General features: G+C 42.0%; 2 protein-coding genes across 2 annotated transcripts in view; one reads left to right on the top strand and one right to left on the bottom strand.

The window, feature by feature from the left end:
• TRAPPC3L (trafficking protein particle complex subunit 3L) overlaps positions 1-25,209 on the bottom strand; it is a 71,927-nt gene extending 46,718 nt beyond the window's left edge. The window contains exons 1-3 of the mRNA XM_084775395.1: positions 25,189-25,209; positions 3,993-4,180; positions 445-542 (exon numbers count right to left, since the gene is read on the bottom strand). Coding sequence (XP_084631521.1) covers positions 445-542; positions 3,993-4,034 — 140 coding nt within the window. The 5' untranslated portion in view covers positions 4,035-4,180; positions 25,189-25,209. The remainder of the gene's footprint in view (positions 1-444; positions 543-3,992; positions 4,181-25,188) is intronic.
• CALHM4 (calcium homeostasis modulator family member 4) lies at positions 12,289-18,065 on the top strand. Its single transcript, XM_084776429.1, has 2 exons — positions 12,289-12,909; positions 14,709-18,065. Exons 1-2 carry the CDS (start codon positions 12,349-12,351, stop codon positions 15,093-15,095), a joined length of 948 nt encoding a protein of 315 aa, XP_084632555.1. The 5' UTR covers positions 12,289-12,348; the 3' UTR covers positions 15,096-18,065.
• Positions 25,210-25,696: the final 487 nt, after the last annotated feature.

The following is a 25,696-nucleotide window of genomic DNA, read 5'->3' on the forward strand; positions in this document are numbered from 1 at the left end:
GTCGCTTTTCCATCGAATGCCCCGTGTGCCATTCTTCGCAGGGGATGACTGACTGTTAGCTTTCTGTTTTGCTTAGCTATTGCTTAGCCCCGCAATAGGTGGCCCATGCTTATGTAAGCAAACATTTTCACTGTAAGGACTTGTGAAAGTTCAAAATCAAATTAGATCATCCATCATCTTCCTAAAAGAACACCTTTGTCCCATCACGTCAGTTGCTCTTACGTGACTAATAAAGAAACCATTTCCTACCTGAGAGGAGAGAACTCGCGTGTAAAGTTCCTTCCCACTATTTCTAACTGAGTTATAAGAAATTATCCTCCACTCTCTGATGTGGCTCATAGAAGCCGAGGAGGGGCTGGTGAGTAGAGCAAGCCATTACAGAATGGAAAACATGGTGATACCAACGAGCAATAGATATTCTACAGCAATGAGACTGACACTTACATTTTATCCAAGTATTTGTTTACATCTTCATCTTTTTCATAATCCTTGCATAGCTGAGCAACCAGAGCTCCATAGGTGAGTACAAAAAGGTCTTTGTTCTGTAGGGGAGGGGGACGGGGACACATGGTTTTGTTACTGGCAGTCATGACAGTATATTGCTGTGTTATTTATTTTTAATCTATGGTTTGGAATCAGGCTCAGAGATCAATTGTTCACCTTTCCCACACTCCCGGCACTGCAACAACTTGCACCCTCGAGTCATCATTTACATCTGCACATATTGCTAGGCTGTGAGAACAGCTGAGAGGTAAGTCTGCGATCTCACACAAGAGCATCGTCTTCCACATTGTATCAATTGCACACCTTGGTGTGTATTTTCATGGAGGGTGGCCTTTAAAAACTATGAATTTCGCATATGATTATTATGGGAAGACTTGTGCTTTATGCTGCCTGGTTCTAGCTGTAAGGAATAACTGATGAGGCTTGTCGTGAGCTTGCACGGTCCCTTCTGAATCCTAGATCTGCCAAGGGGAGCTTCAGGGGCGGATCTTGACTACCGTAGCAAGCCAGCTGGACTTCTTTTTGCTTTTTGCTTAAGGAAAAGAGGACTCAAATATAGACATTACTTGCTTTTTAAGAAATTGAGCTCCAAAAAAAAATTTTAAAAATAAATAAAAATAGAAAGATAGAACTCCAATTATGTTCCATTTTATTGTGAATTATAAGCAAAAAAGGGGTCTAGTCCGGCTTCACTTGGCACAGAGAAGATGAAAATAAAGGAATCAGAAAACAAAATCTGATCAATGCATTTAAAAAATGTCTGCCTTGTTCTTGCCAGGAAGAGCCTCTGAAAGGGAGAGAAGCTTAGTGAGAACTTGTTCCAGACAGTCCATCCTACAGGCACAAAAGAGGACCCAGAGGATACAGGCACTTGCCTAGCCATCTAGAGACGGAAGGGCCCCTCCAGCTCCATGCTCCAACTCTAACACGGAGCTAATCACTGAGGTACATGTGTGGAGGGAGCAGAGGCAAATGGAACTGGGAGGTGGAAATGGGACCACTACTGAAAATTTGTTTCATATGCTCTATTATATTTTTTTGTGAGAGGTCAATATGGATTTCAGGCTTGGAGGGCCATCCTTACCTCTACCGTCAAGTGTCTTAGCTTCATATGTAAAGGAGCAGAGGCCTGATAACGTAAGGGTTTATATTTTAAAGATGAGTGTGAAGGGCTTTAAAAAAAAATAAAAAATTTATTCAACCAAACAACTTCTATAACACACCATAACTTTTTATTCAAATAATTACAGTGTGGACCTAATGTCTCACTGGCCCCAATGGAGGTGGGGGGAGTACCTGAATAATATATGTGGGTTTATATCATGACAAATATGCCTCTTCATTAAGTGAAAATATTTATTAATGCTAAATTTTTAAAGACTCTAAATATTGGTACATAAGGGCCCAATTCATGTGAAAATGAGAAATAAAATGCCAAAAGTATATGTTAGCATAGACATTATAAATTACTTTATATTGCATGTTAATTGTAATATATATAACTCAGGTACAGGAAAATAATGTTAATGCTTTTACCAGGAAATAAGGGATGTAAGCCAAAGATGTGAACAAAAAGAACGTTAACCTAACATAGAGGGTCACAAATATTCAACTTTATTTCTGTTCTTCGGGTATAAACTTTTCCAGAGCCTGAACATAGAACACAAAACATACCCATGAGTTTTAAATGAAGCTTCTGCCTCACATCGAAGAAGCCTCAGGAGAAAACAAAGCGTTGCTAGAGCAGAGAAATAAGCAAAGGTGAATAGGGGTGGAGTGGGAAGGGGAGGGAGACAGGGAAGAGGGAGCGAGAAGGGGGAAAGGGAGGAGGAGAGAAAGAGAAAGGATGGTGGGGAGATGGGGAGAGAGTGAGATGGAAGAAAAGGGAGAGGACGGAGGAAGGGGAGAGGAAAAGGAGGAAGGTGTTTGTTGCCACTCTATACAAATAAGAATTTGTACAGAGGAGAGAGATAAAATTGCGCCCCTCCTATCAGTCATAGCCTGGAGTCTCAGATGCTCTCTCTCCCATGGGATATATTAATACGTCTTGAAACATGTTTATTTCTGCCTGGCGTGATGGCGCATGCCTGTAATCCCAGCACTCTGGGAGGCAAAAGCAGATCGCTGTGAGTTCAAGGCCAGCCTGGTCTACAAAGTGTCTAGGGTGACGGGCGTGGTGATGCATGCCTTTAAACCCAGCACTCAGGAGGCAAAGGCTGGCAGATCGCTTTGAGTTCAAGGCCAGCCTGGTCTACAAAGTGAGTCTAGGACAGCCAAGGCTACACAGAGAAATCCTGTCTCTAAAAAACAAAAAAAAAAAAAGCAAAGAAAGAGTCCAGGGCAACCAATGCTATACAGGGAAACCTTGGAGAGAGAGAGAGAGAGAGAGAGAGAGAGAGAGAGAGAGAGAGAGAGAGAGAGAGAGAGAGGAAACACACTTTTTAATGAGTTTCAAGTACAATGTCCATAAATGTCTATTTCTTCATCTTGTTTCATGACCAGAGATTATGCTTTGAACTGTATATCTGGCATACTTTAATGTCTTAAATCCATACTACAGATGCCAAGAAATATGAACAAGAGTTTCTTAAAATAATAAAATCAATCACTTTCATGTGAAAAATAAAACTCTAGTAATTATATCTAGTGGTTTTGGGTATACAGTAATATAAAAAAGTTTTAACTGGTGTGTGTATGTGTATGGTAATTTAGGCACAATATGAATTATGTACTATACATTTTTGTCATTTGATAGCTCAACAGACAAATGGTTCAAGATCCCAGAATTACAGATAAAATCTTGGTAGACATTTCCAGCTGTGGTGCCTACCAGGTTGTCAATGCAGCCCTGAGAGCACAGAGATGAAATCACCTGATTACACTAAATCCTCACCAGTCCCTGAAATAATTAATATAGCAGTAAACATAACCATAAGGTATATCTTTAATATCTGAATTACTAAAGCTAGAGTGAAAGTTTTTTTTAAAAGTATTGCTTCAAAATAAATGTGCCAAAAAATTTTAGGAATAAAAGAATTTGGAAGATGTAGAAAGGACAACAGCACACACCAAATACAAACACATTTAAGACTAGGCAATGAATTTTTAATGATAATTTCTTGGTTGCTTATATTTTGATCATCTTTTCCTATTTAATGTACACATAATTGACTATACATTTCATTTGCTATTTAGTAGTGGATTGATGTTTTCATATTTTATCTTAGAAGCAACAGGAATATTTGATACCATTGTTTGAGTCATCCGCCAGCAAAGAATATCCTAAAAATCTGTATAACAATTAAGTGCTCTGCTACACTCTTAAGAGATACTTGTGACTATCCCACAAAGGCTGTTCACTGAATGTTTCTGCTTAACTGAAGCCTTCCACTTGTAACATCACTTCCCAAAATACACAAACCATCCCTACAGGAAACATTTGCTGGGAGGTAGAAGCAAGGCACTTTGAAAAAAAAAAAGAGTCTTACTATTTTGTGAGATTCTGGCCTTTTGTGTGCAGGGCGAGACATCTCTCCTGGTGTTTGGTAAAGAATGGTCTTCAGGTCTTCTCTTCAGACTGTGACTTAGACGTGCGCATCAGCAATCCGCTTGCCTTTTCTTAGCAAGTTCCTCCTCACTTTGATGCAGGAGTGTTCTCTCCTGCCTTTGTTCTTTGCTGAAGGGAAGAGAAAAATCAGTGCGCACAACAGAGCTGTCTTGTACCCCTGAACCTGCTCTGATCAAGGAACAGGCTCACTTGTAATCCAGGCCCATAAAAGCTCACAGCGTGTGTGAAGTCAGACGCAAAGCACCAAGACACTAAAAATTCTGTAGCCCCAGGGAGTTGATGAGTGGTGTTTTGTTCTGGTGCCAAGGCATTGCTTTAAAATCAGGAACAGAAACCTTCGCAATCCAAGAGAGATCTAAATGTTAGCATTATTCACTCCTGTATTGATTGTTCTATGAATTAGAGAGACAGGATCAGCAAACCTTAGGCACTAAATTTCGAGTTTCAACCTGATCAACAAATGAGCTCCGCATTGTTCCCCAGAACAGTGCCTTCCCAACTCTTGTGTCTTTACAACATTCAAATATATCTAGCATCTTGTGTTTAAAAGATCATTTTTCATAACAGCAATCAGAAATTTTAAGGAGTCATAAAGCAGATATTTTCTTACAGGGCTGTTGCACAGAAAGGGTGCTCTGTAGTTTAATAATGTATAATGATTCTGGCAGAGAGAGTAAGCCCTTAGCGTTCTTTTGATAGGTCCTGAGCTATTGAAGGCTCTCTTTATTTATGCAAAAGTACAGATATTTAAAGTTCAAATAAGAAATCTCATTGTGACAACTGCAGGGTGCGGGATTTCAAAGCTGTTCCAGAAATAGGCGCAGAAAGTTCGGTTGAGAAGGCAGTCTTCCGTTGCCGACATCGTGAGACAATTAGTCCTATGGCTGCCAGCACATGCTTCCTACAAAGTGAAGACGGTCTGGCACTTTGAAGAAGACCGTGGCACAGTTGAAAGAGCCTAGGATGGTTGACCAGGCTCCAGTTCAGTTGCAGTTCTCTTGATTACTAGCTGTGTGGCCATGGGCAAGCGACTTTATTGCTCTGAGGCTCAGTTTCCACATCTTTGAAACAGCAATAGTAATACCTACCTCACAGAATAATTCGAGTATCAAAGAGATGATATGCTCAGTAAAACACATTATAATGCACTATATAAAAACTAATTACTGCAGGCTGTTCCTAGCAGGTGGATATACGGGGTGGACTTCTAGACGATGTGAAGTATTTCCATACTTGTTTGTGCTCTGCGAATCCATGGTCTCGGGGAAATCAATTTTAATGGGTTTGGAGATTTGACAGCGTTTTTAGGGGCAGACTAATTAATACCTTATATTTACAACTTGCAGTATGGTTTTTCACTATCTATATCATTTTAATTCAGCTACAGTCATTGAAATAGTCACTATGATAATCATTGCCATTTTACAGGCTAGGAATATAGAAATAAAAAAGACTAATACAGATTTTTAATCTTATCTGGATAGTAGGGAACAGAACTGCATTTGAAGATTCCAAACAGCCGCCCCCGCCCCCCCCCCGCCCTCTTTTATCTATGTTATACCATCTAATGTAGTTGGTAAACATGCGTGCTTGTGCACACACACACACACGCACACATGCACACACAAATAGAAGTAGATTCTAAAGAACCATGACTGTGCTGTTGACAGCATGTTGCCAATTTGGGAGCAATTTACGCTTCAAGATAGGAGATCTGGAGGAAAACAGGAAGTATATGTCCTTGTAGAGATGTAAAGATGGTGCTGTAGTCAACGGCTACGCAAGACCAAGGCTGTGTTGTGGCCTTCTCAAAGCCGTTACAAAGCTTCAATGGGTTGTGGGTGCCAGCAGAGGAAGGCAGATTTCTGTGAGTTTGAGGCCAGCTTGTTCTACAGAGTGAGTTCCAGGACATCCAAAGCTACACAGAGAAACCCTGTCTCAATAAGCAAACAACAAAAGCGGGGCGGGGGAGCGGGGTGGCGGGAATAAGGAGAAGATGGATTCCTTTCTCCAGACTGATTAGGCGCTGCTAACCAACAGCCCTCCAGATGGGACCCAGAGCGTGATGAGGCGCTGAGTGTGTGACGGGTGCACGGCACACATCATAACCAAACACAGCTGTCACTTGTCACTTGGACAGTGGTTTGCTATGTTTCATGCCACGAAACTCAGCCCTCTTCAACACTTCTCAACATCTGTGCGCACCTTGCGTTTTCCAGGCCCCTTCTTTTGATGTGAAAACATGCCTCTCTCAGACAAAAACATAGTTTGGTGCTTCAGAAGGTAAGTGATCAGTGTTTGCCCTGGCACTAGAGCAGGGATTGTGTCAAAATAACGCCCAAGTGTTGGCTTCTACTTTTAGTAAGACTCTTTCAGGGGCACAGAATAGAACTCGGAGCTGGGCTTGAGAGAAAGCAGTGTCCGTAGAGCTTCTCAAATTTACCCCGCATCAGACACCACAGGTGAACACTGTCTTAGATGACACCACTGCCCAGGCTCTTTGGGAGGCAGCCCGGTAATTGAGTAAAGACTTAGGAAGAGCCTAACAGAGGACAACAGCAACTCCCAGCGACCAAGAGGCCTGTCTCTTCTTAAGGAGTCTTTACTAGGACCTAGGGAGACGGCTCCATGGGCAACAGTGTAAAAGCAAGAGGACCTGAGTTCAAATCCCCAGCATCCTCCTAAAAAGGCAGATGTAGCTACATTTGCCTATAACCCCAGCATTGGCAGGCAGAGACAGGCAGATTCTGGGAGAGTCACTGCTCACGCAGTCCAACAGTGAACCAGTGAACTTCTGGTTCTGTGAAAGCCTCAGTCTCATAAACTTTAGTGATAGAGAAAGACACCAATGCCTTCCCGCTCGGCCTCCACATGTATGTGCAGTCACGCATGCACACACATGTGTGTCTGTGCACACTCATACACATAAAACACACAATTCTTTCTATTTCGAGCTGATATCTGTGTTTGTTTTAACCTGATTTCCTTATATGAATATAATGTATGATTTGTTCTGTGACTCCTCATCCCCTAAGGATAGCTGTGATGCTCCGATATGATTTTCCCAGTCATAGGCTCAGTGAGAGCGAGATTGTAAACCGGGTCTCTCTGAGTAGCATACATGCAAGGGCTGGCACGAGGGACAAACAACACTAAACTAACTTTGGGATTCAGTTTTATTATAGTAAACAATACAGAAAACGGAAATTAAGAAACTTAACAGGAGCACGGATGAGACTGGAATATATTACATTAACTGAGGGCACAGGCTCGGAAAGACAAGGAAGTTCTTTCTGTGCGGGTTTTGGTTTTGAATTTTGATACATGCGTCTTTGTGAGAGGAACACCTAGGAGAAGCCAAGGCAGGGTGATACAACACACATGATGTTAAGGTGGAAGGGAGAACACAGGGATGGAAACGCTTAAGTGTGGGAGGAGGGGCAAAGGAAGGCTTAGCCCAAATTGAGCACACATGGACATGCCAAGAAGGAACCTGCAAAACACATCTTTACAGATTTGCATCAATGAAGCCCCTACTCCTGTAGGCTTCAGCCAGCGCCCTACTGTCTCCCAGGCAGCTCTGAGAAGGAATGCTCTAAAATGCTCTTCCCCGTTTCCTCATACACCAGATACTGTAATGAATGGATTTCAAGGTACGAGATAATAAACACAAGGAAGGATGTGGTATGTGCTACCAAGCTTTGCTATATATGCTTCAGGCTTTGTTTTAAGCAATAAAGCAGGTCCGAGCCAGCTCAACTCTCTGGAACTCTCTTTAACCTTATCTTCCTTTCCTATTTAGTGGTCATCACCCTGTGGACCTTGGTGGTTATCGCTCCTGTGCATCTTTTTAAAGTTCCACATATGTGGCTGTCCATACAGAATAGGTAATAGGACTTGCAACTTTACTGCAGAGTGATGTCATACAGCATGCACCTCATGGCCAGAACTTTCCCCTCAAGGTTGATTGCTGAGCTTGAGCCACAGGGATACCTGTAACTGTAGCTAATTTACTTATACAGACTAACATCAAGTCAGCAAGCCTTTCTGTAAAGAAACCAGCTAGTAAGTAAGTTAGGTATTGCAGGTCCTTCTGTCAGTATCAGACAACACAAGCAGTGGCCAATTTGGCCCCCGTATGATCAGTTACTAACTCCAGCTCTGTAGTACACTGTGGTCATGGTTTCTGAATCAGTTTCTTTGGTATTGGATATTGATTCTAAGATTTTTCTTGGTGAGCCTCTGCATTTTCAACACATTTCAGGGAGAAATTATTTGTGGGGCTTATAAAATATTTATCCTTTATTTTTAGAATGCCATGCACCTTTAGCAGTCTGACTTTGGCAATACTGGCTAAATTTATTCTTTTTTTTTTAAATCTTTTATCTATTTTTGTTCATTTGACCACTTGTTAGTGTTACATTAAAAATCTTCCTGTGAAAGAATTCTTCCTTATTGTTTGGCTACATCTTCCGTTTATATATTTTAAAGTTATGCAATCATGGGCAGACAAATTGACGCTATCATATCATCATGATGCATATTTTATTATGGTGGGATGTGCAGCTAGCCCTTTAGATGAGTCTTGCCTTCTCCTAATATTATTCTTCACAGTGATCCATGCTTTTAAATCTTTGTTTTCAAGCTTTGTGTGTGTTACAGTTTTGGGAGCATCATTTGTAAGCAGCGTGGATGTTTTTAGAACATTACACTGACAGGCTTAAACCAGCTCTGGTATGACGGAGAAAGATGTGTGTCAGGCAACATGGGTCATAATCTTGAGTCCTCCATTCATCTGTATGTGCTGCTAAGCAAGTTCCCTAAACATGCCATACCTCAAAACTGGATCATTCAGGAAATTCAGTGTTCTTAACGTTGTGCCTAGCAGAGAGTACGCACTCAGTTGTTCTTAGTTCTTTAAAATATTTTATTGTCATTATTGATGTGTTTGGTCTCATTTATATTGTGTTTTTTCCTTTCTCTTTATTGTCAACTTGTCTTTATTCACTCTCTCCTTTCCTATAAAGAGTCTCTTTTTATTCCCTGTGTGCTTTAAATGATCTATACGTGGCGTATCTAGTCTTTCAGTGATCATACTTAAATGTTTATACTTTATAAAGACATATTTGGCCCATAGTTTGAAAAGTATACAAATCAAGTTTTTAATCAATGTAATTAACATTGCTATCACCCTGTTCTATGTTTATCTATCTGGTATCCACTAATTACAGGGCCAAATAAGAAGCTACTTGTATTTCCCCTGTAAGCCAAAGGTCAAATGCCAAAGCCATCACCTTATCTAATGCTCACATACTGAGCTAACAGATTCTTGCCCTAAATCAACCATTGCCAGGTTGTAGACATACAGGGATCATATACCCCAAAGCCCACTAGATTGATTTAAAAGCCAATCCTAAGGGTTCCCATGATCGGCCTTCTCTTCCCCACAGATACACCAGTAAAGGTTCTGGTCTAGGCTTTCTCTTCCTTCTCTCACCTTCTGACCCAGTTTGTTGCTTCCTGGTGTGACCTTGCTTGGCAGGCCTTGACCTGGCATCCTGGAGAAAGAAAAAGAATAAGTTTTTGGATAGCATTGGCATCACTTCTACAACTCCAGACACTGTGAGCAGAGATGTATGCCTCCCAAAAGTTGTCTCATGTGTTTTTTTTTACAGTCTCTCTCTTCTTATCCCTCCTTCCTTGCTCTCCCAGTAAGCACTGTTCTATTTTCTGTTTGGTATACAATTATATTTTCAAGAGTTTCTTCTTCTTCTTCTTCTTCTTCTTCTTCTTCTTCTTCTTCTTCTTCTTCTTCTTCTTTTTCTTCTTCTTCCTCTTCCTCTTCCTCTTCCTCTTCTTCAAGGCAGGGTCTCTCTATGTAGCTCTGGCTGCCCTGGAACTCAATATATAGACCAGGTGGGCTTTGAACTCACAGAGATCCATCTGCCTCTCTGCCTCTGCCTCCAAAGTACTGGGATTAAAGGCTTGTGCTCCATGACTGGCTATAGTTTCTAGAGTTTTATAAAATGAACATAATACATATTTATTTTTCAATTTTTCCACCTAGAAAAGTATTAATTCATTCATTCGTGTGTGTGTGTGTGTGTGTGTGTGTGTGTGTGTGTGTGTGTGTGTGTGTGTTTTACTTTGAGTCTGCTGAGAGCGGTAAATATTGGACATATACCAGCTTGTTAATTCAGTCACATGGTGATGAACATTTGGGTTATTTTTAGCTTACAGCTTTAATGAAGGAAGTTTCTATGGAAATTCAGGTTTAAGTATTCATGTAAACATATGCTTTCCTTTACTGTTATAAATAACTCAGGGATATGACCATTATATGGTGGGGATAGATGGACTTTTAAGAAAACCACAATTTTCCAAATGGAATTGACTTTCCTGCCACCAGTGTGTGAGGATTCCAGCTGTTGTAACTCCTCCACAATATCTGGCTGGTTAATATTTTCAGCATTTCTGGTAGATATGTAGGGATAGAGTGTTATAATAATGTATTGATATATACTAATGTGATATTACATGTTACAACAATATATACTTCTATTTTTTAAAATAAAAGTAATAGCTTCAACACCTAACAAAGAGAACTGTTAGGTATTTTGGGTAATCATTATCTGTGCTAAGGTCTGTCCTCAGGGTTCATCAACCTCTTGCTGAGTACATCTTGCTGTTAAACAAATTCTCTTCATATGTACCTGTTTTCATTTTGCTTTGTCTTGAATGATGCCTTGCTGCTCTTAAATCTCCTGAAGATACATTGTCTTCTAATCTCTATTGTCATTGATTTGAACTGTGCTCTAGATCTCTTGTCACCTTTTGGTGCAGTATTTGCTTTTGCCGTCTGGTCCCTTTTAAGACTGTCCCTGTTTTCACATCCTGTAGCTTTACTCTCATGGGTCCACATATGAATTTATCTCTATACGTCTCAAAACAACCACTTGCTATGTGAGAACTTTGATTCTTTTTAATCTTTTTTAAAAGTATTGCTTCTCTGCCTAGCATTCCCTCCCCCCACCTTGGAATTCTTGCCTCTTCTATCTTTTGGGTCTTCAGCTGCTTTGTTGAACTATATTGTCTGTCTGTGTTGCACTTTGGATGACTTTTAGTATACTGTTTCAGTTCACTAACAACGTATTTCACCACATGCAGCTGAGGGTTTGAGAATGAAGATTTATAAATGCAACCAAACCCCATCCAGTACCCTTTACATAGAAATTGTAGTAAATATGTACTGACTAGATAGCAAAAATGACTTACATGTTTGATAATTTCATTTAGTTAAAGCTATAGAACAAAAAGTCACATTTTATATAACCAAAGGATATCATAAAAATACGTTTGCAATTTAACTTTTGTTGTTTGTTTTTGAGGCAGGATTTCTCTGTGTAGCCTTGGCTATCCTGGACCATTTTGTAGCCCAGGCTGGCCTTGAATTCACAGAGATTCACCTGCCTCTGCCTCCCTGAGTGCTGGGATTACAGGCATGTGCCACTGCACCCAGCTGCAATTTAACTTTTAAATCAACATATACCAATATTCTATTGACAAACATCGCTGTTTTGATGTGGCTTTGTTGTGCCTAGCTTCCACTCTTTTTTTTTTTGTTTGTTTGTTTTTCGAGACAGGGTTTCTCTGTGTAGCTTTGGCTGTCCTAGACTCGCTTTGTAGTCCAGGCTGGCCTCGAACTCACAGCAATCCGCCTGCCTCTGCCTCCCGAGTGCTGGGATTAAAGGCGTGCACCACCACGCCCGGCTAGCTTCCACTCTTTAGAAAATGTTTTGGGACTTCTTAGAAAATTTTGGATTCCTCTAATATTTGATATTTTTCATTTCTCTGTGTTTTGTAATGTTTGGCTGTAGAATCGGTTTGTCACTGAGATAAGAGCGTGCCCATTTTGTTTCCTAGGCTGTGCTGTCTGACACTTAACACTCTGTGTTGTACAGATCGATGTGTAGAAAGCTGGAAGGAGTCTGCCCGGCAAGTGTGCCATGGCCATCCCCAAATGAGACATTGAAAAGTTCTCTTTCCAGACAAAACTGAGATCCCTTCCCTTTCTCCCAGCTACAATCTGGTGTGAATTTATTAGCTCAGGATTCACGAAGCACATGAGAAGAATCTAGAATCCTTTAAACATACAAGGATGTTGGGTGACGTGACACAACCAGTTAAACCAGTGCCATCCTATAAAATGGTCGCAGCCGGTGGAGTCTAGCGATCAGAAAGGGCTACCACCAGCTGGCTGTGTCAGAGATCCCAAGATGAACTCAGCTCTCAACTGTATTCTGTCTTCTCTGCAGAGAAGTGAACCGTGCATCAATTCTTTGATAGCGATTTTGACTGTCTGTGGGCAGCAACTGTTCTCCTCTTACACCTTCAGTTGTCCGTGTCAAGTCGGGAAAAATTTTTATTATGGGTCAGCTTTTCTCCTGATTCCTGCTTTGATCCTCCTGGTTGCTGGCTATGCCCTAAGAAGCCAAATGTGGGCAGTCGCCAGCGAATTCTGCTGCTGCAGCTGTACCCCTCCGTACCGGAGAAGCAGCCCCTTGGAAAGGAGGTTGGCCTGCCTCATGTTCTTCAGCATCACCGGGAGGGCGCTGGTTGCTCCACTGACGTGGCTGACGGTGACCCTGCTGACCGGTACCTACTATGAATGTGCAGCAAGCGAGTTTGCCTCTGTGGACCAGTACCCGATGTTTGCTAACGTCACCATCGGCAAACGGGAAGAGATGCTAGCTGGATTTCCATGCTACACGTCGGCTCCGTCCGACGTGATTCCAGTAAGAGATGAAGTGGCTCTTTTACACAGATACCAGTCGCAAGTAAGTTTATGACCTTTCCTCCCTCCTTTCATGCTGTTCCAAACTTACTACAGTTTCTACAAACACATCCCATGTCTGTTATTTCTCATAGTATCTGAATTCAAAGCCTAAGTTAGATCCCATCAATCAAAATGGGTTCTACTGGACAGCTGCACACACATAAGTAGGAAGTTGAGAGACCTGTTTCACTCTTGTTGCTTTACCACTTAGTAGCCAACAAGTTGTATTGTTATTATTATTTTATTAAGTTTACTTCTCCATGCTTAACTTTCCTCGATGTGAAAGGAAGACGTAATCAGTCATTTAAATGTTTGTGGATGAGAAAATGAGCTAATACATTTAAAGAGCTCATGGCTATGTCTAGAGTCTTTTAAAAATGATGAATTTTAGTAGTATTACAAATATTATCAGAACAGTGCTAAATTACTAGATCGCATTTTTTCTACAGGTTTTCATGTTTGTCTTCTTCTATACTAATTTTTTTTATAGGAAGCTCAATTAGGTTTTTAAAAATCTCCGGTGGTGGTTCTAAATGTAATGTCCACGGATACATGAGTGTCAGAGAAAGGGATGAAACAGGAGGAGGAAGACACAAGCCTGCAATACTTTTAGGTTAAATTTCAGAAGTGCAGTTTTACATTTTGGGAAGAAAAACTGATGGCTTTCTCCAAGGGATGAATTAAAACATATTTTCAAAGTCCTGGATCTTAAAAGTACTGATTGCAAAGGCTTCCATGAATTTTGGCCTTTTATCTTCCCATGATTTAGATACTGTTCATTAAAAAAAAAAATTAAAGCCAAGACACAGAATCCTGAAATGCTGCAATAATAAATACCCAGCTTAAGAAAGACCAGAAAAAATTTCATTAAGATATGCTTTGTCACAGCTGGTTTTGTTGTTGTTGTTTTTTTTAGATTTTCTGTTTGTTGTTGTATGCTTCTTTGCTTGTTTATTTTTGACTAATCACAAAACCCAGCTCACTCAGACGAGCTTGTGAAAGCTTGTAAGAGAAAGACCAGAGGCAGAGGACTTCTGCACTACCCACCAGTGACTATGGACTGTTAGCGTTCCTAAGCACTAGACTTTGCCTTCTTCACTTACCTACCAGTAAGTGATACAGAGGAGAACAAAAAAAGAATCTAAGACAAAAAAAAAAAAAAAAAAAGTCAGCGTTTAAAAAACAGGTACAAAAGTCACAAATAAAGCTAGCTTATCTAAAAAGGAAAACATTAAGGAGCCACAAGGTACAGTTGTTTCCTGACATTTTGCTTGCCAAGGATAAGAGGAAAGAGGAACGCAGGATGATATATCTGTGAGAACTTGGTAGCAGGTCACTGAAGACACTCTGGGAGGCTGCCATTAGTGTCATTTTCGCCAGCATCATTACGAAATATTAATTAAGCCCCCAACAAACGCATGGTCCATACCTAATGATTGAGAAGGAAGGTTGGGTTATAAGCAAGGGACAAGGTTTAAGCATTCTATATAAGGTTAATTGGTGGTTTATAGGATCTCTAACTTCAAGGACAGTAGTTAGAGCCTATCCCACATTAACAGGTCAAATTCCTTTGTAATATGAAGGCTGCGCAGAAACGGCTTGACCTGTCCTATTTCCACATCAAACGATCATCATCATCATCATCATCATATTATATAGTACAAGCCAGAAGCAAAGTTTTTTTTTACCCACATTTTAGTTCTGAGGGCGGTCGGGCTCCCTCTTACCATGGCTGTTTCTTGACTATTTACTGTATTCCATGCTCAAACCTATTAACTATGTCCTACTTGTTATGTGTAGATGCTGGGCTGGATTCTGATCACTTTGGCAACCACTGCTTTCCTGGTCTCCAAATGTCTGGCAAGATGTTGCTCCCCCCTCACCTCTCTGCAGCATCACTACTGGGTCAACCACCTCCAGAATGAGAGAGCTCTCTTCGAGCAAGCTGCAGAGGAGCACTCTCAGCTTCTCATCAGACAGCGCATCAAGAAGGTGTTTGGCTTCATCCCTGGGTGTGAGGACATCAAACATATCCGTATCCCTTCGTGTCAGGACTGGAGAGATATTTCCATACCAAATCTTCTGTGTGTAGGTGACACGTCACAGGGTCCTTATAGCTTCCTCGGAGATAGGGTGGTGGAGGAAAATGAGGAAGACAAACAGGAAGGTATTGAGATGAAACCTTGATAGCTGTCCCTTTCAAAATGCAGGGTGCTTGGTTTTCCGATGCAAGAGTTTCAGTAGAATCTTTTTTTTTCCTTTCTCTCTGACACTTATGTACCGAAGTTCCTTCCACAATCAAATTTATAAGGCGACCACCTCCCCATCTTTATGAAGTTTTATCAGGTGCTTATAATGACTACTGCGTCTTGTTGGTGCATTTTAAACGGGCATGGAATTTTAAGCCATGTCAAATTGGCATTTAAGTTCTGTTGTTTGGTCTGTGTGGGGGAAAAACTCCAATATTTCTGAGTGTTATTTTGTCATATACCCATAACAGCTACCTCAGAAAATGGTTGAGAAATTAAATATGAGGGCAGGAAGCATTTACCACTATGCTCTCAGACGGTGACCACAATCCAGCAACATTTTCCTCCATCCTCCCCAAAGTCCACATTCTATCACTGCCTTTCGCCACTGTTTTCTTCACTAACGTTTGGCTTTCACCATGTCTTCATTTAGATTATAAATTTTATTACCTTCTCCTCTTTCCTCAGATTAGAATATGTAGCCTACTAGTGGGAGAGAATAAAATGGCCTGTCTGACATGGTGGCAGTCAGGAAGGTTTTGAGTGACGTCTTGTGCTCATGGAGGATGACATATCCCCACGTTGTCATTTCGTCTTAGCATCACCCCATCTTACAAAGGCTTTTCTAAATCATCCTCTCTGTGCCCCATAGTGGGGGCTCCAGCTTCACCCTTCTCTTGTCAAATTGTACCTTTATGCCTACAACCCTCTTAAGGAACTAAGTCATGGGGTTGTACACCTTCTAGTTGTTGTAGAACTCATATTGGGGGCGGGGCGGGGCTGGAAAGATGGCTCACCGGCTAAGAGCAAATACTGCTCAGCTGGAGGACCTGAGTTCACTTCTCAGCATCCAGGTCAGGTGGCTCACACTGCCTGGAAGTCCATATCCAGGGTATCTAATGCCTCTGGCCTCCATAGGTACCTGCCTCACAGGACCATGACCCCGTGGAGACGTATACGTGTCTATAATTTAAAAATAAATAAATAAATAAATAAAACCTAGGGTGGGGTGGCTTTCCCCTACCAGGCTTTGCCAAACATGACCTCTAACATTTGACATTCTCTCATGTACCTTGATTAGATTTACATCAAACCTGATTTCGGTCACGTTCATTGAAGCATCTGGTTTGGCCCAAAGAGGGATCTACAGCATTTTGTTTATTCACTTCTTTAGCCAAAAAGTGATTTTTGATTGCTAGGGAACCAACTGCCAGTGGTCAGCTTGACACCAATTTCTTAGTAATCCATTTGCATACCATTATGGAGGATTCTATTTTGTGTCAAATCTTGGGTATGTTGACTTGACAAAAACAAGTAAGAATGACTTTTTGAAGAAACAAAATTCATATTTTTGAAGCAGGGCTTTCAATATACTTTTAAGTTTGATTTATTTATTCACTTTACATCCTGATTGCAGCCCCCTCCTCTTTTTCCAGTCCTCCCTGACACACATACACACAACACCCCTTTGCCCCATTTTCCTGTTTCCTTCTCCACAGAGAAGAGGGAGGTTCCCCATAGGTACTCAACCTGCCGTGGTGCATTTAGTTGCCATAGAACTAGGTGCATCCTCTCCTACTAAGGCTGGACAAGGCAGCCCAGTAGGGGGATGGGATCCATATGCAGGCATCAGAGTCAGAGAGGGCTCCTGCTCCAGTTGGTGGGGGGACCCACATGAAGACCAAGCTGCGCACTGCTGCATATGTGCAGGGGGCCTAGGTCCAGTCCGTGTATGCTCTTTGGTTGGTGTTTCAGTCTCTGTGAGCCCCTATGGGCCTAGGTTAGTTGACTATATAGGTTTTCTTGTGGAGCCCTTGACCCCTTTGGCTCCCCCAATCCTTCCCCCATAGGACTCCCCGGAGCTCTGACTAATGTTTGGCTCTGAGTCTCTGCATATGAGAAACAAAATTCTTTTCAGGAGTTTCCCTGATGGTAGATTGCTTAGTATAACACTTTGCTTGGTCAGGAGATTGACCTGAACTCACTGTCAACCACTGATAACCGTCAACCACGAATAACCTGACCATTTCTCCAGGCTAACTCTTCAACCTATAATGTAGGGATAGTGGTACACTACTTTCTGAAGGCAAGGAACTGAACCAAATGAACTATTGAAGTTCCTTCCTAAGCTGATAAAATGCTTCTGTTTGCTGTTGGGTAGGTTAATTAGTGTATATGGAGCAGCGGCTTTCAACCTTCCTAATTACTTCTGCAACACTTTAATACAGTTCTTCATCTTGAGGTAATGCCAAACTGTAAAATTATTTTTGTTGCTACTTCATAACTGCAATTTTGCTACGGTCATGAATCATAATGTGAATATCCACGTTTTCAATGAACTGTGTATTCCGCGCTGATACAATGTTACAAAAGCAATTTGCAAACAAAGCAGATGTAAGTTGTGGAAGGTCCTGGAGGCTCCAGTTCCCTTGGTTAAAAGACTTCTCAAAATTCTCCTAAAGCTCTAGAATTGTCTCCTTGGTGCTGGGACCTATTCATAAACATACTCGGCATTGGTTTATTGGTTTTTCAGGACCTGTACCACAAAAAAGGCACTCTTTAATAAGGTTTTCAATTAACAGCACAATCAAAGAACATATGACGTCACAGTGTTACACCACCAGGAAGATTAGTAGTTGCTAATGACTTAACTCTAAGAAACAGCCTGGGCTGGCTTCTGAAGCCCTTTCTACATCAAACTCAGAGCAGGACATAGGAAGTTTACCTTCGCAGCCAGTTAATCAGGATCATGGCTTTTTAGTAAAGAACATGGAGAAATCCTCATCTGCATGGTTTCTAAGAACTCTTAGCATCTATATGAACAATTGAAGAATAGTATATATACTTGGGATTTCATTGTATTATGTATCATCCACTTCAAGTAAAATAAATTAAATCCCCACCCCGACCCCGACTTTTGGTGTATTTTGTTCCACAGCCTGTTAGGTAAATTTTTTTTTCATCAAAAACGTGGTACTTCCTCCTCTTTATGCTTAATGGATTTATGTAATTATAAAACATATAATTAAAATCAATTATATGCACGAACACTACCTTATATTTTGCTGCCAAGTGGTTTTGGCTTGCGCATCAAATTCGGTGGCTTGGCAGAGAGAGACTTGCCGACTTCTCCTTTGTCAGCTCCACTACTCCACCAGGATTCGGACCACTTCCTTACAAGGAGAAAAATAAGCCCAAAGCTTAGCCGTGGCTGATCCTGAGTCCTTTATGCTATCAAAGCTGAATTGCAGAGAACTTCCTTACACTTGTCATTCTCCTTGTTCCTGTGCTCTGTGCTCATTTCCAGCTGTGTTTTTGTTTAAAACTTCAAATTAATGACTGTAACTAGGAACAGCAGTGTGGGGGTTGGGGGTGGGGTGGGGCTCAGCAGTTAGGATGCTTGCTGCTTTTCCAGAGGATCTGCGGTCTGTAGCCCGTGCCCACACCTGGTACTTTATAGCTACTTGTAACTCTAGTCCTAGGGGACCATCTCCTCTTTTGCTGTCCTCTGGCGCCTGCAGTTATGTGTCCCATATGTGTCCTCTGTCTGTCTGGTGTCTGTCTGTCTGTCTGTCTGTCTGTCTGTCTGTCTGTCTCTCTCTCTCTCTCTCTCTCTCACACACACACTAAAAATAAATAAAGAAAATAGAAACAGCAGTGAGACCTTGCTAGTTTGTATTAAAAGACAAGCACGTATTACCCTTCACATTTGAAGTCACATCACTAATTAAAGGCCTTCTGAATACAGAGTACATATATACTTGTTATCTTAAAAAGGTATCATGTATAGAGACACAATTTTAGTTTCAAAACGTACCAGCAAACCAAAACTTAGACGTGAGCAAGAAAGAGCAGGGCGACAGGCTCGGGAGGAACAGACAGGTTTAAAACTGCTTGTGTGATCTGAACGGCAGCGGGTCTGCAAATATATGACTTCTGGAAAGAATGGCACACGTCATCGTGGTCCTAGATAGGCAAACAGCATTTCTTGACTGCTTAAACTTCTCTAACCTCAGTGTACTGGAGGACTACAGCTGTCGTGTGTGTGTGATCGCCTCTGTTGCCACCTAGTGGTTTACACGGGCACCTGTACCTGTCTGTGGAGGGCGATTGTAGTACAAGCTGAGCATGAAAAAAAACACAATGAAATCTGAAGTACTCCAACATTAAAACAGCAACATGATAGATTAAGAATGCTCAATCAGTAAATATCCACAAATATTCCCAACCTGAAGAAACAAACAAACAAACAAACAAACCACTCAGAGAAATCACCAGCCTGTCCTGGAGTTTCAGTGCGGGCGCGCTCTCTCTCTCCAGCCAGGACAGCACTGTAATTTTTTTTTTCAGGAGGCCATAGTTATGAAGGGTTAAAGTGGAGGTCAGGGAAACACCATCTCTTGTTAATCATATGGCCTTATGGCTGTCAGTCACTCTGGAACTTTAATTTTCCTTTATATGAGATGGGAGAGGATGACTAAGTTGTAGGTGTGGTTGAGTGAACTCTTGTGAGCACAGACTTATATGAAGAGTAGTTCTGGGGAAACCTATACTGAGAAAAGGCCCTAGAAAGTTGCACATGTATACGGACACACTCATATGCCACAGAACTTATACTCAAAGCCCTCCATATCCTAGCCCTCGCAACTTGTCGGTGTTATTCTCACGAAAGAAGACACTTTGCAGATGTGACCAAGCTAGATAGCTTCAGATGAGGGGATTTATTCCCATGTGGTCATAAGCCATTCCTTTACAGGAGGAATCAGTCAGAGAAAGTGTGGGGCTATTCAGGGGGGGGGGTCACAGTCAGTGTCTACTCACCACAGATGAGGAAGTAACAATAAACAGAACAAAGAAACAATTCTCCTAAGTTCAACGTGGCAAGCCAAGGAACTTCCTGGAATTACTCATAGGAGTATAGGTGAGGGGGTGCTTATAGGAGTAGAGGTGACTCAAAAGTGAGTACAACACTCAAAAGCCCAGCCTACGAGGGTGACAACTCACACAAGAAGGACACCCCTGGGTCTCTCTGCACCATCTTTACTGTTTATGTAACTTTTACGAAGGAGAAAAGTCTTGTCCATCACATAAGCTTCCAGACTTCCTGGGACTCTTGAGTTGTTTACTTCCTGAGTCTTGAGGAACCTCCACTCTGGGAGAAATATTCCGATGTGGAGTATATTGCCACACAGGAGAAGGAAGAGTCATTACTGAGTGTCTAGTGTAACCAACCAAGAGGGCCACGGGCTGAAGGAGGTGAGCATCCTCTATAAAGAGGCAAAGTAGACTTGTTTCCAAGAGCCGGCAGAAGAAACACTGCCCTGCTGACATCTTGATTTTGACCTGTAGAGATGTGTGTCAGACTAGTAAGAATTCTAGGTAGTTCTTATAAACTACAAGATGGTAATTTTGCATTTCTTTTAAAAAATTTTTTTATTATTAATTTATTCTTGTTACATCTCGATGGTTATCCCATCCCTTGTATCTTCCCATTCCTCCCTCCCTCCCATTTTCCCCTTATTCCCTCCCCATGACTGTTCTTGAGGGGGATTACCTCCCCCTGTATATGCTCATAGGGTATCAAGTCTCTTCTCGGTAGCCTGCTGTCCTTCCTCTGAGTGCCACCAGGTCTCCCCCTCCAGGGGACATGGTCTTAAAACCAATCACATAGTGTTGTATAGTGGTGGCACACTCCAACACATCTTGAGAGTTTAGGGACCCAAGACCTTTTCAACAATGTTTCTAGCATAAGACTGTATCTGCCTCAATGGTCCACTTAAGCAAAACTGTTGCTCCTAGAATCTGTCATCTATCTACCTATCAATTATCAATTACCTGTCTTTCTTTCAATCATCTATCCATCACCTATCTCTATAATAGTTTCCAAATAAATAAAATGCAATGTAGTCCAACTTTAAGGTATTGCAAACTGCAAAAGGACCGCTTATATTAACTTTATTGTATTCATGAATGTTTCCTGCTCCCCTCTCTGGTCTCTCTCTTTTCAATCTAGGATTCACTGTGTAGCTCAAGCTGACACTGAATTAATGATCTTTCTGCCTCAGCTGACTGAATATTGGAATTATAGAAATGTACTAGTCCAGGTCTGCAGGCTTCATTTGTAAGCTTCAAGTATAATTGAATATATATTCTTTTAGTTGGCAGTTAGCATTAACGGAACTGTATACTGTAAGTTAATTTCATCACATATTTCATTTTTTTCAAATGTAGGAAAGCAAACGTCAAAGCAAAAAACTTATTATTTTGTTCCGTTGTTTTGTTTCCTTGGCTGTCATTTTAAAAGGAATCTCTCAATTTCCGTGGATCTTTACGGATTGTATACATTCCATACATCAAGCTAGCTTGCTATTGGAAAGACTATGTGGCTGCTGTTCCTTCCCGTGAAGAAAATTCACCTGCTAAATAAGCATCTTTAGTGGAATAACTGAGATACTTAGAGAAAGGTTTCTTTTGGTTTTTTTCCCCCTGAGGATAACACCCAAAACATCATTTCTCTGCTCCCCAACCAAGAAAGCAGGTTATTACAGGCAGAAAAAGGAGGTAATGGTTATTACAGGATTCTGTTCTCCTTACCATCACTGTGCCTAGCCGTTGAGCTTTCTCTGAAGCATCCTGGGTACCAGGATGGGGCACGCCAGCGAAGCAGTCAGTACTTAAGTTTTACGCCGCCCTCGCGTGGCCAAGGATACCTAGGTGCTCAGCCCCCAGGTGCCAACTCCCGCCTGAGTCTCCAGCCAGGAGTGGGGTGGGGGCCCGGCATTTCCGCTTTACCCCGGCACCAGGGTGGGCTGCTCTAGCCGCTAGCTGCCCGGGATTAAACTTTCTTTGAGCCCTTTGGCTTGGATCTCTGTCTTCTGGCCGCTGTTCAATTTGGACGCTCTGCGGCGGATGAAGTACTCTCTCACACTGAAGTGAAAGCTAGGAAAGAGTCGCCAGTAGGTCTGTCGCAGGTCGTCATTTTCACCTGGCCGGGTGTCCGAGGCACTTGCAACCAGTATCGAAAGAGAACCTACTCCAAGAAGGCAGTGAGCATGGCCCGAGAAAAGTGTTTGCAAGACAAATCGGCTGATTAAAAATAGACTGTCACTCACGTTTTCCTGTGTATTTTGGGTAAGTTTTTTTTATTGGCAGCCATCAAGAAAGCACATCTTAGGCGGGCACGGTGGCTCACACCTTTCGAGGGCAGATTGGTCTACAGAACTGAGCTCCAGGACAACACAGAGAAACCGTCTCAAAAATCAAACACGAAAGAAAGAGAGAAAGAAAGAAAGAAAGAAAGAAAGAAAGAAAGAAAGAAAGAAAGAAAACCCACTCAGTAACCAATAAAAAGCAAGCAAGCAGCTTCTGGAGGGGCATAGGGTGTGGTGGTGCTGGCCTTTAATCCCAGAGACAGAAGCAGGTGGACCTCTGAGTTTGAGGCCAGCCTGGTCTACAGGACAGCCAGGGCTACACAGAACAGCTCTCTCTTGGGGGAGGGGGAGGGCGGAAGAAAAAAAGACAGCAACAGAACAAAAATAATAAAAAGAAACAAAGAAGAAAAAGGAAAAGAAACATTAAAAAGAAAGCACACTCTGGAGCCTGAAAGATGGCACTTGGCACCAAGCCAGACTGAAAACCAGACTTGGATCCCGGGGAACCCACAGTAAAAGAACTGAATTTCGACAGATCACTTTAAAAAAGATAACATCGCCAAGGGGGTGGGGGCAGGGACAGAGGGACGGAGGCGGGTGGGGCTGGGGAGATTCCTCAAAGGTTAGAGAGCTTGCTTAGCCTGCCTGTGTATCAGTGTACCTTCCGGATGCATAAGGGAGTTTAGACTTCATGCAAATTAAGCCTCGCCTTCGGGACTATAGCTAATGGATACTGAGAAGAGAGAGATATTTACTGCCATGATGTCGCCACTAGTAAGGAGTAAGCATATATATATACATACACACATATACATTCCCCTGTAAATAATCTCACCTCCAGACCTCTGTAAGCAACCCTAAGGTGTAAGTATAAGGTTCTTGTGTAGTTAGGATTATGTCTGTCAGTATGTCTCTCCCTCTCTCCTTACCTCTACTGGGCTCACAGGGCATAAAAATGGAAGAGGAGCTGGTTGGCAAGGGGTGAGGGGCGGGGAAGGACGAGAAGGTAAGGAAAGTGGAGTAGGATCAAACCCACTCTACACAGGTATGAGATATCATAAGGAACCTACTGCTAACCTAGGTAGCTTACAGTAACAGAACATTAAAATGTTTAGGACTCCCTCCACTTAGGATTTTATTATTATTTGTTGTTGTTATCATTATTAGAGATGAGCTCTCATTTATGTAGCTTGGGCTAGCTTCAAACTCACAGTCCTGCCTAAGTCTTCCAGGGCAGAGATTAAAAGCGTGAACCACACTGGAAGGCTTGGGATTGTTCTGTTTGATAGGATAAATTGTGGTGAGGGGTGGGGTACTTTTGCTGTGCTGTGCTGTGCCAAGGTGTACCCCTGAGAAAGCACACTCTCAACAGATCTAGTGTAACAGGTGGTGGAGATGGGTGGGGGGGGGGGGGGGCAAGGAGAGAGAGAGATAACCTGGGATGGCTTGTAGGGGGCCATAAAAGAGTGCAGCACCTAGCAATGACATAAGCTGCTACTAGGTTCCTGAGGGCAGGCCAGCGGTGTCGCCTGATTACTAACATTGCTGTTGCCACTTCCATTGATAAGATTGTTTGGACCTGGTTAAAGTTTATAGCCTGAAAACAAAGAAGCAAACAAACAAAATCCCCGAGAAAAGCTAGTGCACACCTTTAATCCAGACGCTCAGGAGGCAGAGGCAGGGGGACCTCTGTGAGTTTGAAGCCAGTTTGATCAGCATAAGCAAGTTCAGATCAACCAGGGTTATGTAATAAGACCCTGTCTGTAATAAGAGCCTGTTTCAAACAAAACAAACAAGAAGAAGATGGCATGCTGGTCAACAAAAATTACAAATGAACATTTGACATAAGAACAAGAACAGGTGGCTGTTCAGTCTTAACTGAAAGAGACAGAACACAGAAAACATTGTGTGTGTGTGTGTGTGTGTGTGTGTGTATGTTATGCATGCATGTATGTATGTATGCATGTTCAAATGTGAATGCATGTGTATGTTTTGCATGAGTAGGCCCCCGCTGACAGCAGATACTTTGGTTGCCCTACACTTTATTTATTGAGGCAGGGTTTTTCACTGAATCCAGAGCTTACAGATTCCAGTTAGCCAGCTTACCTGGGGAACCCTTGTCTCTGCTTCCTGAGTGCTGAGGTTACACATAGCTGTCACACCTGCCTGGTTTTTACATGGGCTTTTGGGAATCTAAACCACAGTCCTTTTGGTTGCAACGGTTGTGTATGTACCTTTTTATTTATTCTAAGTCTTCAGGAGTACATCCACTATATCTTAGATGGGACCATGCAGTCTAAATTTTTTTAAAAAAAGATTTATTACTTAGTGTGTGTGTGTGTGTTCTCTATGTGTGTATCATGTGCCTGTGGGTGCTCATGGAGGTCATAAGAGACCATCAGATCCTGTGGAGTCAGATTTACAGGAGGCTGTGGGCAGGTTAATGAGGATGCTGAGAACTGAACTTAGGTCCTCTGGATGAGCAGCAAGTGCTATTACCTGCTGAGCCATGCAGCTCTCCAGCCTCAGGGACTCATGAAATTTAAGAACATGCTTTAATGCAATGAATCACTTAAAAAGACAGATAGCCCTGTTATTGCACAGTATGGTAATTAATTGTGCAAAGGAGTTTATTTTAAGGGGCCAAGAATGCAGACAGAAGACTCAAGTTTCAAGTCTTTCTCTCCATGGACCGAGTATAGATATCTTTACAGGATAAAAGAAGCAGGCTTCAGGAAAGGGAGGGCTGTTCTGCACATAAACCCGCCAGTTTCATGGCTCTTGAAAGAGGCTTGTGCAGAAAATGTGGTGTTAGTAAGATACGGTGGTAGAGTTGGCCTACAGACATTAAAAAACAAAACAAAAACAAAGGCAACTCACCAGTTTGACACTTGCTCAGGCCCAGCTGAAGGGTCAGTAGTTTCAATCAAAAGGCCTCAGTGTTCTTGGAAAATGACGCAGGCTATTGTTTCCAGAAACCACAAGTCAGAAAGCAACACTAACAATGAACCTCGGGGTGGCAGTAACACACTGTTTTGAGATCTTCCAAATGAGTGGTTTCTAAGGCCAACTTGTTGTAAAGAAAGAAAATACTCATTGTTTGATTTTACCAATGAAGACTCAGGAGCTAGATGCTGGTGTGAAAACCTGCTAGCTAAGAGAGGCAGAGAAAGCATCCACCTGACCTTCCTACTCAGTAAGGAGTAGGAGAAGGAAAAAGGCAAAAAAGGCCAAAAGCCCTGAAAAGCTATAAGCTAAAAGTCCTTTTTTTCTCCAAACTGTCTTAAATAGCCTTTTCTCAATGTCCTTCCTTTAATCCCTGTCAGCTGGTTGCTTACTCTGCTTCTTGACCTAGGTTGATTTTATTTAATTCTGTGTACAGGAAGCT

Source organism: Acomys minous (genome assembly GCF_964271855.1).
Source record: "Acomys minous genome assembly, chromosome: 3".
Classification (NCBI taxonomy): Eukaryota; Metazoa; Chordata; class Mammalia; order Rodentia; family Muridae; genus Acomys; species Acomys minous.